The 17,489-nt window shown below is 35.3% G+C and overlaps 1 protein-coding gene across 1 annotated transcript; it reads left to right on the forward strand.

Annotated features, from left to right (window-relative positions):
• Positions 1-345: 345 nt before the first annotated feature.
• On the forward strand, positions 346-4,373 carry RPT3 (regulatory particle triple-A ATPase 3). Its single transcript, XM_089630648.1, has 6 exons — positions 346-960; positions 2,295-2,525; positions 2,792-2,950; positions 3,090-3,242; positions 3,777-3,860; positions 4,006-4,373. Exons 1-6 carry the CDS (start codon positions 460-462, stop codon positions 4,138-4,140), a joined length of 1,263 nt encoding a protein of 420 aa, XP_089486774.1. The 5' UTR covers positions 346-459; the 3' UTR covers positions 4,141-4,373.
• Positions 4,374-17,489: the final 13,116 nt, after the last annotated feature.

Genomic DNA, 17,489 nt, shown 5'->3' on the forward strand with positions numbered 1-17,489 from the left:
ATTAAATGATGGTATTAAATGAGGTATGAGAGGGTAGGTGTGAGATTGAAAGAAAATTTAAAGTGGATGGTAAATTTGGTTTTTCACAAGTGGCCAACTTGTATTTTTGGAAAAAATTATACTTTAGTGGGCAAGAAAAAATTAGTGATGAGGTGGTAGTTTGAGCAATTTCTCTCTAAAATAAGCAATAGTTTTGAAACACTAGACTTAAAAAACAATTTGTTTAGTAATTTCCCCCAACAACAGAACTTGGCCAACATACAAAGCCCAAATAACCGACTTGAAGAAGCCTGTCCAGTACAATACGTCGTCGTACCAAAGTCCCCAACTGAGAAGTGAGCAAAATCAAACACCGACTCAACCAGAGAAAGCATATATCATTTTTCTTGCCCACTACTCTTTCCTCTCTCACAAACACGAAACCCAAACGACAAACCCCAAATTCGAAGGTCTCCGTCAATGGCGTCGGCGATGGTGATGGATCCGAAACACGCGGCGGAGCCTCCGCCGTCGTTCCCTGCGTCCAGATCGGACATCCACGGCTGCGGCGAGGCCTCCCACGCGGCCTCGGACGACGACGACCTGTACGGACGCTTGAAATCGCTACAGAGGCAGATAGAGTTCATTGACATACAAGAGGAGTACGTGAAGGACGAGCAGAAGAATTTGAAGCGCGAGCTCCTCCGGGCTCAGGAGGAGGTGAAGCGGATCCAATCGGTGCCGCTCGTGATCGGTCAGTTCATGGAGATGGTCGACCAGAACAACGGAATCGTCGGCTCAACCACAGGATCGAACTACTACGTCAGGATTCTCAGCACCATCAATCGGGAGCTTCTGAAACCCTCCGCCTCCGTCGCGCTCCACCGTCACTCCAACGCTCTCGTCGATGTTCTTCCGCCGGAGGCTGATTCTAGTATTTCGCTCCTCAGTCAGTCTGAAAAGCCTGACGTTTCCTACAATGTAAGTTCAATTAGGTTTTTATTTTCTTCTACTTTTGGAAATTTGATTGGGATCGCTAGGGTTTTTTTTTATTTTTTTATTTTTATGTTTAAGTTTGTCGGAGAGTGTCTGAGTGGGGGATTGGGCGTCTCTTGGGGGAATTGGAAGTGGTTCGGTTAGGGATTCAGATGGATATGTAGAGCTGAGACTTTGGTTAGGGTTTGGTTTCATTTCTGCTGGTGTAGTTTGTAGAATGGAGAATTGGCTAGGGTTTGGGGACAAGTAAACAAAGATTGGGACTTTGGGGTTGTTGTTTTGGGCGTTCTGGACTTGTTGGTATCAAGCCTTTGAGTGTCTTGAGAGGAACTATATCGTGTTGATAGAAATTTAATATGGCGTGGGAGAAAAAAGAGGTGGAAATTTGGAATTTTGTCTGTGTTGACATATTGTCATCGGCTGAATGAGTTAGGGGTTCAATTGGGGGCTTTGTAGTCAAGCAAGCTACGTAATTATAGTGACTGGTTTATACTCATTTGTTTATCTCCATCGTGGTTTTAAATTACACTGGGCTTAAAATTTTGACAAACATAAAATTTCCTGCTATCAAGTATTTGGTGTCTTTATTAGTCAGGTGTTAAGAATATGCTTTGCTTATTATCTTTTCATTGTTTGAAAATGCTTGGTTCCTTTCATTTCGGATGTCAATGACGGTCAAAGTTGCTAAAAATGATATGTCCTAGGTTATAACGTCAGGGGCCTTGTGGATTTAGTTGGGTTTAACCTGGACACAATGGCTTTAAAAAATATTAACAGATTGTTTGGTTAAATTTCAAATGCTTGAAAGTCTGTGCAATGAAGCCGTGTTTTGGATTTTTCTCGAAATAACTCAGAAGGGGATCTCTGCCTCTTGTTTTAATCATGCAAACTATTTCTAATTTATGCTAATTGAAACCTATATTGTACGTTTCATTTTTTCGTGATGAACTCAGTGATATCATTTTATCGACTAAGTTTGTTATGAACTTTAAAACCCTTGGAATGATTATGGGGGCACAACATCATGCTTTTGTACAATTATAATCAATAGAAGTGTGAGAAAAATTAGAATACAAAAATGAGTTACTCTTGAATTGTAAGTCATATTTGGAGTGTGTTTGATTCTTTGTTAGAATTGGACACCTATCTTATCTCTGGCAAGCTATTCGTAACTGTGCGTCATTTGTTTGTTTTCACTCTGTCATTGTGTTAGACATTTTTTACTCACGTTCCCAGAAAGATGATACTGCTGTTTAGCATCTACATTTTTTACTCGCTCCTATCAAGATGATACTGATGTTTACCGTCTGTGGCATTAGGATATTGGAGGTTGTGACATCCAGAAGCAAGAAATTCGTGAAGCGGTAGAGCTACCACTAACTCACCATGAACTCTACAAACAAATCGGTATCGATCCACCACGTGGTGTGTTGCTGTACGGCCCCCCGGGTACTGGTAAAACTATGTTAGCAAAGGCTGTTGCAAATCATACCACTGCTGCGTTCATCCGAGTTGTTGGTTCTGAATTTGTTCAAAAGTATCTGGGTGAGGTAAGGTGTTTGCTTTCTTCTACATGTCAGTTTTGGAGAATTTTTAGGTTTTTTTATTTTTTTTTTTTATTTTATTTTTTTTTTCCCAATCCTTTTATTCGCAGAAAAACATGGTTACTTGTTACTTGTGTTTGTGGGAATGAATAATGAAATTTTAATTCATATATTAACAAAATGTTTTTCTTCTCCACTTGTATCATGTGAATTGGTCTTTTTTTCTTGCTCCAATAAACTGAGACAAATTATTACTTTGTTTCAATTTCCAGGGACCTCGGATGGTTCGTGATGTCTTCCGTCTTGCTAAGGAGAATGCCCCAGCAATTATCTTTATTGATGAAGTTGATGCCATAGCAACTGCCAGGTTTGATGCCCAAACTGGAGCGGATAGAGAAGTTCAGCGTATTCTCATGGAGCTTCTGAATCAGGTATACTGTTTTTTAGAGGTGGTGAATGAAAGCAAGTTGGGTGGTTTATTTTAATTTTAGAAGTTTATATATCTGAAACAAAATAGCTATACGTTACCATTGACCTATACTTGGTCATTCAAATATTGATTATTTGCAGATGGATGGATTTGACCAAACGGTAAACGTGAAGGTTATAATGGCAACTAATAGAGCCGACACTTTGGACCCAGCACTTCTGCGTCCGGGACGTCTAGACAGGAAGATTGAGTTTCCATTGCCTGATAGGAGGCAGAAGAGACTTGTTTTTCAGGTGAGTTTTTGTGTACATATAAACAGATGCTTCTCTTATTTTTATTTAATTTTTTGGTTCAGCGCAAGTTATTCTTCCCAAACCACCATTTGGTATGCCAAATTGTCTGATAGCTAAAACCTTGTGATGTTGTCGGTCTTAATTTCCTACATTTCACCATCTATGCTACTATTCACCTCTGTGTTTTATTTAATGAGTACTATTGCAAGTCCACTTAATATACACACATCACAGCAGTTTTCGTATAACCAAATATCCACTGGAAATTGTTGGTAGAACCGTAGAACTACGGTTTAAGAGGTATACTGTGAAATTTTGATTCATTTGATCAGTGCCGTGGTGTTCTTTTGATCCATATTGTTGGCACAATCCCATATGCGCATGCACACACGCACAGATCAAAGAATAGACATTATATCTATGCTTTATATATTTTTGACCTCATATGGATTTTCAGCAACAGTGGTGTGGTGATATAGGTTTGGTATTTAAACATTTGTTCATAAACTAGCTAACTGCGATGTTATATAACAGGTTTGCACATCTAAGATGAACCTTGGTGATGAGGTTGACTTGGAAGACTACGTTTCTCGGCCAGACAAAATCAGCGCCGCTGAGGTACGTTGATATATGTTAATCAGTCTAGCCATCCCCGCAATAGTTATGGCCGTGGGATCTAAATCATTTTCCATTACCATATGTGATGTTATCCCAAGGATTGTTACAGTCATTCGTCAACTCTTTTAACTGTGAATTTGTTCAGATTTCGGCGATATGTCAAGAAGCAGGAATGCACGCTGTTCGCAAGAACCGGTACGTGATTCTTCCCAAGGATTTCGAGAAGGGTTACCGGACCAACGTTAAGAAGCCCGACACCGACTTTGAGTTCTACAAGTGATGATCTTGTCTTGTGCTCGATACAGTTGCTTTAGATTTGTCCTCAAAGTTCCTATGTCTAATGCGGTACTGGCATTTTGTCCATTTTATTTTCTGGATATATCAAAGCTGGATGAAAGGAATTTTATTTCACACACTGCTCGTTTTAGAAATTGTTTTCTATATCATGCTGAGATTTGCCGATCCGGCTGAGCGATGAACAGGTATATCTTGAAGCGGCTTCTTTAGAATCTACTCTAGCGTCGTCCTTGTATTACGTTCGTTCTTCCTAGACGGTTTGTTACAACATTTATAGCTATCAAGAAAAATGATGGCCTCATTCTTATCTTTGAATTAAGCCGACGAAGCAGACAGATTATAGCGATTCAATTAGACTTCTGGCCTCGAGCTTAATGAAAACCAGCCTATGCTCATCTGTTTGCTGTGATTAGCGTTGTGAAAGTTGGGAAAAATGTAACCAGGTCCTTGGTGGGGAATAACAATAATAAATATAGAGAAAGAATACACGACTCCTAAGAATTCTTAGCCATAGTAATTCTTGTGAACCCAACACAACAATCGAAAGTTTTTGTCTTATACGTTGTTCATTCTTAATTTCATTTTAATGTATTGCATTTAAAAAAACTTAGAAAAGATTGCTAGATCATCTCCAAGCCGTCAGATTTGAGTTATGAGAAGAGAAAAAAGGTGAAAAAAAATTACTACCAAATAGTCTATACTTTTTGGGAAATATAAATCTGGCGTTGATGTTGCATGCAAACTGTTCCCAGCTACAAATCCTAAACTATGGAGAGAAGTACTAAGTAAATTGCACCGCTGATTAGGCCGAGTTTGATAGAGAAAAAAGTGACGCCTTGAGGGGACGGTGAGCCGGCGAGGAGGTGCGTGTGCGCGGACAAATCAACAACTTTGTTTGAAATTAAGGAATTTTGGTTAACCTACCCGGGACAACTAAATTGATTGACATCTAGTCAGTGTCATGTGAGGTTTACCTTCTTCCAAAGTTCATTGCTCTAAGCTAACTGTTGACTTTGGGAAAATACCGATATTTTATCGTTGTTCTTAGGAAAATTTTAAATTGTCAACGGATCAGAGTTCAAAGCAAAAATCGTTATTGGCAAACTTTTCCATTTTTGTTAATCTTAAGATTTATTAACACGGATTTAATCTAGAGCTACATAAAAATCCTTTTATTTTAAGATTTGAAATGATTTCTCCTAGTTTATGTTAAAACCTTTATCACAATGTTTCAGTCAGCAATACAGTTATAAAACCAAACACAATAATGTCACATTAATTATATTTTTTTTATAAGACACAAACACAATAACGTCGCATTTTCGGGAATCTGCTTAAACTATTAACTTTTAGAATAAAACAGTGTAATCTTACTTTTATGAGAACTTGATTACTTAAATCACATTCTCGGGTATGAGCTCCGAGTCGCCTCCGATCAAACACACTCAAAAGTTATTTAAGGCTGAACCGGTCATATCCGTGGTCGACGCAGTTCTAGATGAAATAACATATTGTTGACTGATTAGTGATTAGTGATGGTGACGGGTCAGCCACGACTCGTAGACATATCAAACCTGTGGCCCTAAACTCGAATCATGTATTTTCTCTGGGTCATTCCAAAATGCATTATTTTGGATGCTTTTTCATGACTTGACATCAACTTTCTTGATTGTTGGTTTGTTTTGGTTGTTTTTTGGAAGATCTCGATCTTATAAAAAGGAATTGATTTGTGCCTACATTCATTATACTTTAACATTTATCCACAATTCATGCGAGATCTTTATTTGGGGCTTGACAATTTGCGTTTGTAACGTAGTTTTGATCTTTGTTTGATTTTGGTTTAAATCCTACATTGCCCTTTTATTTTTCTAAATAAATAAAAATTGCAATTTGGTACGAGGTGTACCTAGTATATGTGCGTGACAACGAAATAACATTCTCATTCAATTAGTTTAATAATTTATTCATGGACTAAGACTAAGTAGTGAGCCCTACACTCGCACCAAATATAATGTTATGAGTTCAAGTTCACTTGGGACTAGGGACGCAGCGAGACTCAAAAGGGGCTAAAATAATTTTTTTTAAGGGAGGTTAATTTATGATTTTAAAGGGTAAAAATATATAAAAAAAAAAATTAAATTCGGGTAATAAATATAAAAGATAAAAATTTGAGGGGGGATTGAGCCCCTGCTTGGCTCAAGCTAACCTTCATCCCTGCTTGAGACGATATTCGTATACGAAGAAAGGAAAAAAAAAAAAAAACCCTACAATCCACTAGCTCAACGCGGAAAGAGAAAGTTGCCACCTCAGCCCCTGACCTTTGTCCTTCGATCATCAAACTCAGCCGCGGCCCGCCCTAGCTTCAACCTCGATTTGGTCTAAGCTTTCAATCGAAGTCTTCAACCTCAATCCTGAAAAATCAGTATCGGTCCTAGCCTTGGACCCAATACGTGCCTCGGTTCCTTGGCCCATTGGTCGTGAGCCCAACTTGGGTCTTATATTTGAACATTATCTTAGTTCAAGCCGCGGGGTGCGGGGTGCTAATCTCGCTATCAAATTTTTGGACTATCAAATTCTCTCTTAAGACTTCATTATTTTGCACTAAAGATTCTCTTCAAATATGAGAGGCCTTATCATCAATGGCATTGGCAGGTTAACGACCTTGTCACGGTGCTTGTTATTTTGGACCAAACACTGCTTGACCAACTTATACCCTGAGTCCATATTTCGATTTCCATATAATATATACAAGATTCCTAAGGAAGGAAAATCAAAGAGTTCAAAGTTCAATAACATTCTAACCTCTCGAGCATTGATAATGAAAGATCTCTTTCTTATTCGTTCCATTAAGAAACCAGCAACTTATTTTTAGGAAAAAATAATAATAGCCTAAGTAGTTTTATTTAATTTTATAATTTTAATTAAGTTTATCAAAAATGTATTTTAAAATTGAATTGCTAAATTGTTTTTTATTTTTCAGAGTTTAAAATTCAACAATTAAAATGAGTAATAATAGTTAAAATTGAGACAAATTATATACACATTATTGATATACATATATATATATATTATAAATATAATTTAATGTCAAACATATAATCCATAAACAGTATTTCATTAAGGACAAATAAAGTGGATCAATTGACATTTAAAAAAAAAAAGCGGACTTTGTTTATTTTATTATTTTATGAAGATTTGTCGCCATCAAACAACCATTTGATAATCTGAATATCTGATAGATTTTGATTAAAATTGCAACAGCAATCGTGTTTTTAATTGTGAAGTTTAGAGGTTGAATAATTTAATTGGTGTCTGAAGATTCAATAGGTACTAAAAGACACGGAGATTTGTCACACACACCTAATTTAAATAGCATTAAAGTGAGTAGTAGCCGTCGTTTTTGTCGGTTGCACTTTATCACTAATTCCTAATGTTTTCCTCTACTTAATCCCATTTTTTTAAATTACGGATGACAAATTCAAGTACGGTATTATAATTTCTGCCCCTTTATTTGTCATTGAAAGCAAATTATTAATTTCAGGGGACCTTAAGCCAAAATTATTGAGTAGGGCAATTATTCTGCGACGATAATTTATTATTGTGTATCCATTTTTATATTATTTGTTGACATTCTATGCGTCTGCTTTATAATTATTGCTTAAGCTTTACTACCTAATGTACGTACCTAATCAAAGAGATTACAATAAGAAACATATCATCTCTCGTAAATCTAAATATGTCTGTCTAAGTTGTATCCAATATATTTTTTTATGTAATAATCCAATATTTTTTAGCTATAAATATACTTTATCTTGTATTTTCCTCCGATCATTTTCCATATTTTGCGATTGATTTCGTGTAAATTTTAACAAAAGATACATGATGCTACTTTAAATTTGGTATGTGTTTTTGTTTTTAGTTTTAATTTTTTCAAATAATTTTTTTTTATTTTTATATTATTCTGTCCATGTGGTTGAGTTAGGACTGATTTGTGGATATTTGACAAGAATTAGGGCCGTATGATAAAGAATGATAAGTTGTTGTGTACTGTCTGTTTCATGTGCTTCATAATGTGAAATTGATACGTATTATTATTATTCGTCTAATCTAACAAAAACCCTTGTTTTGGAATTAATTAATTGGTCTTGCTAGGAAAGCATATTCGAAAACCAACTACTTGGGACCAGAGATCGAATCAGTACACGGCTTAGTAGGTAAGCTATCTGTCATGGGTCTCCATTCTCTAGCTGTAAACTATATTCACATTCAGGTAGCATTTAATTTCAACCGAAGAAAGGAAATAAATAATAATGGCCCAAAGCTTGTGCATTAGTTACATTATCTTTTTCAAAGAAGTGTAAATGAGCCAAGCCATTAGGGAGTTACTAGGGTTTTACTCGATCAAAAACTAGTTCTTGTTTTACTCATCGAGTAAACGAGTTGAGTTTGAACTTATTTGAGGGTTTTGATTAAAAAACACACGTGAACATATATATTTTGTTTTGGGGCTCGTGAAGATGTTCGTTTGATCGCTTTACACAAATTACTGATAAGTTTTTGTTGTGATGAGTCAAAATATCACTTTGGCGTACATTATCTATGCGACAATGTCTATTGGCGTGAGATTTCTCTTGTCAAACAGTCATGGATTACGAAAAAATTTGATTATATTTAATGAGTACTGCTATTTGACACCACTCACGACTTTTGACGATCAATACACTGCTTGACACGTGGAAATAATTTTAAACAGTTTTTAGGCTTTATTGCTTTGTTGGGGGAGTCGTGAGTCGTTGACTCGTGATAAAAATCTTTACCGATATTTAATAGATAGAGATCTATATTCTTGTCTTGAGATCTGAATCGAACTTATTAATATAAAGAGAATAATAAGATAATAGAATAATGAGATAAGAACACTGCATTAATAAGGAGTGAATTAGAAATGAAATGAACACAATAAAAATTTGAATCATTCGATGGATCGAACTCGATTGCAATATAACAATGTACATGGGATTTGGGTAGAGAATATTTTATGCTTTTTTTAGCCTTGCCTACATGTATATATACTCAACATCTAATAACATAATCGCGGATTTGGAGGCTAACGTTCATTTTATATTGATGACTTGATCTCACAATGTCTTCATTTATTTCAATCGTTACTAATACGACCCTGTTTATTTCCTTGTCGTTTTATTCCTTTATGTGTCACTAGTCAGCTTAGTCAGCTTTTATTTTATTTTCTTTTTTTCCTGCTTTCACAGATTAGTTAGTTTATATATATCTTCTGTTTTCACGAAAGTAATATGGTATCAGAGCAAAATTATTCCGCAATTCTTATCCTCAATTTCGAGTCCCAGTAATTCACAGATCTTCCAACTTCGCCGAGAACTGTCAAATTTGGCTCAGGACCAAATGTCTGTGACGACATACTACACCAAACTCAAGGGGCTTTGGGAGCAATTGAGTGATTTTCGTCCTAGTTGTACCTGCGAAGGTTGTTCTTGTGGAGCTACCAAGGCAATGATGTCATTCCTCGAATCCGAGCATGTCATGGCTTTCCTCATGGGTCTAAATGAGTCTTTCACCACTACGAGAGGACAAGTACTTCTCATGGATCCGATACCTTCCATTAACAAGGTATACGCGCTTGTGTCGCAAGAGGAAAAGCAGAGATCCATCGGAGCAGAGATTGGAGCTCAAGAAACATCAAATGCCATGGCCATGGTGACCAAAGAAGACAACGCTCAAAGGAAGCCAACCAAGAAGGATAAGCCCTACTGCACTCACTGTAAGATCCTTGGCCACACAATCGACAAATGCTTCAAGATCCATGGCTATCCGCCAGGATACAATCAGCGAGTCAAAGGCCAAGCAAATGCGGCGGAGCATGTTCAGGTTGATAAGTTGGAAACTATCGACGGTCTCTCTGACGCACAATGTCACCGGCTGATCAACCTCATCTCAAACAAGCTCACGAAGTCGTCAAGCTCAGGTGCATCGTCAAAGACTGAAATCAACCTAGCTTCATACGACTCAGGTGCTTGCTGTTCTATTAAAAATTATGATGATTTGGTTATATTACATAGTCAATGGATTCTTGACTCGGGGGCTTCTCGACATATTTGTATTTACAAATCCCTGTTTAGCACCTTGAGGCCTCTTGTAAATTCCACAGTAACCTTACCAAATCACTCTGTCATTCGTGTTCACCAGTGTGGCGACATTAGAATCAGTCCTCTTCTTGTACTGAAAAATGTTCTTTTTGTTCCTGATTTTAAGTTCAATCTTTTGTCTGTCTGTGCTTTAACCAAAAATTCCAATGTCAAGGTTACATTCACCGATTCTTGTTTCATTATACAGGACATACAGACTTTGAAGACGATTGGCAAGGGTAACCTGCAAGATGATCTCTACCTGCTTGATCCAAGTCAAGATACTGTAGTCAGCAATGTAGTGAATAACGTCTCTGTCCAGGTTTGGCACGATCGCTTGGGACATTTGTCTTACAAGCGACTAGAGCCTCTCAAACCCTTTCTACATTTTGTGTCTAGTCGAAATGTTGTCCCTTGTTGTATTTGTCCCCTTGCAAAACAGCGTCGTTTACCTTTCAATAGTAATAATAATCTGAGTGATAATCTTCTTGATATTGTTCATTGTGATATATGGGGTCCGTTTCATATTGAATCTCATTCTGGCTATAAATGCTTTTTGACTTTAGTTGATGATTGTTCTCGTTTCACATGGATCTTTCTTATGAAGCAAAAATATGATGTCCATAACATTATCCCTCGTTTTTGTGCTATGATTGAGAATCAATTGTCTAGAACTATTAAAGTTTTTAGGTCTGATAATGCCAAGGAACTTGTCTTTGCTCAGTTCTTCTCTAAAAAAGGAATAGTGCATCATTTTTCTTGTGTGGAAACTCCACAACAAAATTCTGTTGTGGAGAGAAAACACCAACACATATTAAATGTTGCTCGTGCCCTTTATTTTTAGTCTTGTGTTCCCATTCGTTTCTGGTCTGAATGTGTTTGCACTGCAGTGTATCTTATAAATAGCACACCAACTCCTATTTTACATAACAAAACACCGTACAATACCATGACTCAAAAGAACTTTGATTATCAGTCCCTCCGTGTCTTTGGTTGTTTCTGTTTTGCATCAACTATTAAGGCTCACAGGTCAAAGTTTGAACCACGCGCAAGGAGGTGCGCTTTTATTGGATATCCACCGGGTATTAAAGGTTATAAACTCGTGGATCTTAACACTCACGAGATTTTTGTCTCAAGAGATGTGACATTCCACGAGTCCCTCTTCCCTTTTTCTGATATTAATAAGCCCGAGTCAATCGTTGACCCTTTTTGTGATTTGGTCTTGCCACAGCCTGCAGATAGTTGTCCTGATTTTACACATGCAGATTATAGTACAAAAACCATTCCTTTGGCTGAATCAAATTGCCGAGACTTGGAAGTTGAGACTTCACCTAGCCACGCATCACAAGATGATACCTTGGAAGATATGGATACTTCTACCACAATGAGACGTTCCACTCGACAAGTTAAGGCTCCTAATTATCTCAAGGACTTCCATTGTAGCTTGATCACTACACAACCGGCTAAGTTAACTTCTCCTCATACTTTAGACAAGGTAGTAAAATATGATCTTCTTTCTCCTTCTTTTAGACATTATATCTGGTCTATTTCTGTTGAGTACGAGCCTCAATACTATCACCAAGCTGCTAAACACTCTCATTGGCAAACTGCCATGATAGAAGAAATAGAAGCTATGCATGACAATAAAACTTGAAGTATTGTATCCTTACCTCCAGGTAAGAAAGCCATCGGATGTAGATGGATTTATAAAAATAAATTCACTTCTGATGGTTCTTTATCAAGACGTAAAGCTCGTTTAGTTGCTAAGGGTTATAACCAACAAGAAGGGTTAGATTATCTTGATACCTTTTCTCCGGTTGCAAAGTTGGTTACTGTCAAGCTTTTATTGGCAATATCGGCTGCAAAGCAGTGGCATCTTGTCCAAATGGATGTAAATAATGCCATTCTCAACGGAGACCTTTTTGAGGAAGTATATATGGAACTGCCTCTCGGATATAAACCTCAGGGGGAGCTACCGCCAGGGAAGCCAGTCTGCAGATTACATAAATCTATTTACGGGTTAAAACAAGCGTCTCGCCTGTGGAATATTAAGTTCACACAGGTTCTTCTTCAGTTTGGTTTTCAACAATCCAAATCTGACTATTCTTTGTTTACACGGGGTTCTGCTACAACCCTTGTTATTGTTTTATTATATGTTGACGATATCATTTTAGCTGGTCCTAATCTTCAAGCTATTGATGATGTTAAAACTTTTCTACATAATCATTTTAAACTGAAAGATTTGGGACATTTGAGATATTTTCTAGGTCTTGAAATAGCTCGTTCTAGCTCAGGCTTGGTTATTTCTCAACGCCAATATGCTTTGCAGATTTTGTCTGATTATGATTTCCTTGATTCCAGACCGGCTAAGACTCCTATGGATCCAAGGAAGCAACTTAACTCTATGGATGGTGCGGTTCTGGAAGACCCTACAGTCTATCGGCGTTTGGTTGGTCGACTGCTCTATTTGACCATCTTGAGGCCGGACATAACTTTTGCAGTACATCAGCTCAGTCAGTTCATTTCTTCGCCACGACAGGATCATCTTGTAGCGGCTCATCATCTCCTGCGATATTTGAAAGGCAAACCGGGCCTTGGTTTGTTCTACTCTGCAAGTTCGAGCATTCAGCTCAGGGCTTTTTCCGACGCAGACTGGGGGACTTGTTTAGACACGAGGCGTTCAGTGACTGGGTTCTGCGTTTTTCTGGGAAATTCACTAGTTTCTTGGAAAGCTAAGAAACAGTCCACCGTGTCCAGGTCGTCCGCGGAATCAGAGTATCGAGCACTTGGCTTAGCGACGTCGGAAATTCTGTGGCTTCAGCAACTTCTTCGTGATTTGTCCATGACTGAAGTGAAGCCTACTGCACTCTTCTGCGATAATCAAGCAGCAGTACAAATTGCATCGAATCCGTCCTTTCACGAGCGGACTAAACACATTGAAATAGATTGTCACTTTGTGCGTGAGCATTTCAAGTCTGGTGCAATCAAGCTCTTACCAGTTAGGACAAATCACCAGCTGGCTGATCTCTTCACTAAGCCTTTAGCTTCTCCACAGTTGTCTTCGCTTCTTTCCAAGATGGTGTTCAAAGACATTTATTCTCCATCTTGATGGGGAGTAATACGACACTATTTATTTCCTTGTCGTTTTATTCCTTTATGTGTCACTAGTCAGCTTAGTCAGCTTTTATTTTCTTTTCTTTTTTTTCCTGCTTTCACAGATTAGTTAGTTTATATATATCTTCTGTTTTCACGAAAGTAATAGTTACTTCCAGCTCGTGATTCATACTTGATCCTCCTGTTCTTCCTTTCGAGTTAAGGTGGGTCTGGTCCAGATTGTTTTTTCTCATTGAAAGTGAGCTCTATTTTAAGCCCAGTTATATTCTTTAATAAACGAGGACGAAGTCCTACACAAACAATATTCAATGTGTTATAGTGTCGTCATACTGCATGTTTGAAGTAAAAGATAACGTGTTAAAACAGATAAGGCGTTGACAATTCGAGGCCTATACAAACTTTCGCAAGTCTGCAAGCCATCCCGTATCTGGTGACCCTTCAAGAGCTGATCAAAGCCTTCCCATGGATGACAGAGAAAAGGAAGAAATGGACTCTAAATTGAGTTGAAAAGTCGTAATTAATTTAAAGGGAGCATGTTCTTGCGAAGCTTTCACATAAATAGCAACCTTTAACATCTTAATGACAATAATTTTAATCTTATCATAACAATTTTTTAAGGGTTTTTTAGTTATATAGTCATTTGACTTGTAGCGTTTTGTATAATAATCAACTTTTGGTTAATTTTCTGTAAATAGTCACCACAATTTGATTACGGCACTCAACAAGATAAAAAAAAACTCAAAATAGGCGGAAATATTTTTGGGTACTTCTATCTTTTTGAGTGCCGTAAATAAATTGAGGTGACTATTGAAAAAAAAAAAAAAACTATAAAAAGTTGGTTATCTGGTAAAGGTAATTTTTAATCTTTCGGTGGCTTCTTTGGCTGATTTCCTTTTTTTAATTGTAATCTCTCTTGAAGTTGTCTCCCTTATTCCCGTGAGATTCGAAAACCATTTATGAAGAAGGTTAGAAAAGAGAGCTGAGTAGTTGAATTTTATTTGTTTGTTCTTCAATATACATGCATGCACAACATATATATATATATATATATATATATATATAATATTTGTATGAATAAATAAATTATGTTTCATTTCTTCTTTCATAAAAAAATTAACGCGAGCTTAATAAGTCGTGTTTGAACTCGGATGAGTTTCTAAATGAGTTTGTATTTTCAAATTTTACACATGCATTAATCGTTTGTTTACATTCAATATTAAAAAACGTAAAATTAAGTCACGAAATTCTTACAATTACTAAATACTTAAGATAATAGACTATTTTAGAATTCAAAAACCCTAAAAAAAAAAAAGAAACGAAAAAAAATCTAAACAATGCTATTTTTAAAGATTCATCCATATTCTCTATTTAGATTCGTCTCTCATTCAATCCTCCAATCTCACAGGTTAATATTGGGTAATATCACTTATACATATTATTAGTCAATATTAGTACTATATATTTTATATAAACGGTTAATAACAGCTTATAATATGTATATATTGGTTAATATCACTTATACATATTATAATATGTATAATATGTATATATATATATATATATATATATATATATATTTGTATGTTTTTACATTTTTGGGACCTTATAAACTTTTGGATTATTTGCTTATATTCAGTATTTGTTATCAATATGTCTTGAGTACACAAGTGGATGATTGAATTGGTTAGTAAAAAAATGACCCCATCAACCATACCAGAACAGATTTGAGATCAAAAGGAACAAAAATTACAATTCTCTAAGAAAGATAAGACCTGTTGGGTCACTGAGAAGAAGATGTTTCAAGATCATCGGTTGGTCAATCGTGATACTCAAAGAAGCCTAAATAAACTTCAATAAAAAAAATACATAAAAATAATAGGGATCAAAACAAAAGAACAGAACAGTTTACTCTCCAAAAAGTTATAGATCTCGATAGTGAGTCTCGAGCTCGAGATCGGGGCGTTGATTGGAAAATGAGCGTAAAGTCATATTGTATTGGAGGAAATGGGTACATGTCTTGAAAAATAGAGAGATAGAGAGTATTAAGTATTAACTACGTGCTAGAATTAACGGGACAAAAAAGACAAATAAATGACACATTAAAGGAAAGAAAAAATAGCCGAAAATATTTCAAAATTGGGATTAGATTTTGCATACTATCACATATAGCCAAAATGACTATTTTATCAAAATTATCTAATTATTAGCCGCAGCTTTAAGGTTTAAAATGGCTTAGTGTAGTTTTTCTATTAAAAAAATGCTTAACATTCATCTTTACTTGACGGTACAAGATCTAAGAGTTAACTATTCGGTGATGAGCATAGAGAGAATCTTGATTCGGTACAATCTCTTTAAAAAAAAAATCATTGTATATTACATACTTTTTAAACAAATTGAATATTCATATTAAGTTTTAAAATGAGTCTATTTATTTAAATGTATGTGATATTAACGTTAAATTATACTTAACCGTTCAATACATTTGAACCAGCACATAAAATAAATAAAGCAATAATAAATAAGGGAAAAAAGTTAATTTCTTTTCAGTAAACTAAGTCAAACGCTTTTGATTTCGTTTGAAGCGTACTTGATGACATGTTCACTTGGCAGTTGGCACTTTTCTTTTATTATTATTTTTTATTTTATTACAAATTTATTTATCGATAATTGGCAGTTAGTACTTGGTAATTGATCAGTTATATGAGTGTTAGCTAGTATCATACTATATAAATATATAGCAAGTAATATCTAATCTAGACGTTTGGAATAATGTAAAACAACATTATGCCGTGGTAGCTAACTTGGTCTCAACGGAGAGGTATTAGGTTCGAACGCTTTAGGTTATAGAAATGTATGTCTTTTTAGAATTTATCTTAAATTATGTAATTTTGGTTAATAGTGCAATATTGCACTGTTATATATCATGTAATTTTGCTCAATAGTATCATTTCTAAAAAAAAAAATTGTTTACGAAATTTGTTTAACTTTTTTTATTTCCAGTATTAGAGTAGATTTTTTATTTTTAATATTCATTAATAATACTTGACTTAACCAACCAAAGCATAATTTATCGCCAAAATTCAAATACTGTTTGGACCAAAATATTCTACACCGTTTGGATCTAGAATTCTGGTAAACCAGAATGAAATTTCAAATTCTCAAGTTTACATGTAGGGTTGAAGTTTATATTTTGGTAAAATAAAACTAACACGGTATATATGTGATATATGATTGGTTTTTTCAATTTATGCAAATCATAATTTAAAATTTATTTTATAGAATATATAGGTAAAATCCTCAATATTTGTATTTTGATATTGTTTAAGAAGGCATGGGTATTATTAGAATATTGATTACCATTATTTTTAATTATATCCTCTTACAAATTGTTAATGTCTCAATAAATTCATATCGGTGTCCGTATTTCAAATCGCTACGATAATATTTGATGGTAGCCAATACTCAAGTAAACACTGGTGAGTATTTAACAGTTAGTATATAAAATGCATAACCTTGTTAGAGCATCTGCAATGCATCTCTAAAATAGAGATAGAGATAGAGTTTGCTCCATAATGCATATTCATTTGCATCTCTATTCTATAAATATGGAGCTGATTTCAATAGTGTATCTCCAAATATGGAGATGAACTATTCCATCTCTATATTTGCCTCAAACTTTTAAAAATTATATTATTTGCCCAAAATTTAATTTATAACTACAATTTAGTGCTTATATGTATTATGTATATATTTGTAAATTAGTGTATTCTAAAAATTATTAATTAAAAAACAACTCATACTTGAAAAGAGAAAATAAAATTAATGGTGTTGGCCAAATTGTGCAATTAATGAATATTTTTTTTTATATTTTCGGATAGATTATTAATAATATCTATGTATTTGGACTAGTATGAACAAAATTAATGGTGTTGGTCAAATTTGTAATTTATCAAAACATTAATGGGTTAAAACTCAATTATAAAAAAATATAGTGGGAGAAGATATACTTAGAATATTCTTTAAAGCAGATGTAAAATAGAGATGAAGTGCAGATAAA

This window comes from Urtica dioica, chromosome 11, assembly GCF_054948205.1.
Source record: "Urtica dioica subsp. dioica isolate 48M chromosome 11, U.dioica_male_clone48M_v1_H2, whole genome shotgun sequence".
NCBI classification, from domain to species: domain Eukaryota; kingdom Viridiplantae; phylum Streptophyta; class Magnoliopsida; order Rosales; family Urticaceae; genus Urtica; species Urtica dioica.

Excerpts from the sequence above, each read along its gene's own strand:
- RPT3 (XM_089630648.1), top strand. The coding sequence starts at position 460 with ATGGCGTCGGCGATGGTGATGGATCCGAAACACGCGGCGGAGCCTCCG. Across the intron at positions 2,951-3,089 it reads TCATGGAGCTTCTGAATCAG|ATGGATGGATTTGACCAAAC; the intron begins GTATACTGTTTT and ends GATTATTTGCAG. Across the intron at positions 3,243-3,776 it reads AGAAGAGACTTGTTTTTCAG|GTTTGCACATCTAAGATGAA; the intron begins GTGAGTTTTTGT and ends GTTATATAACAG.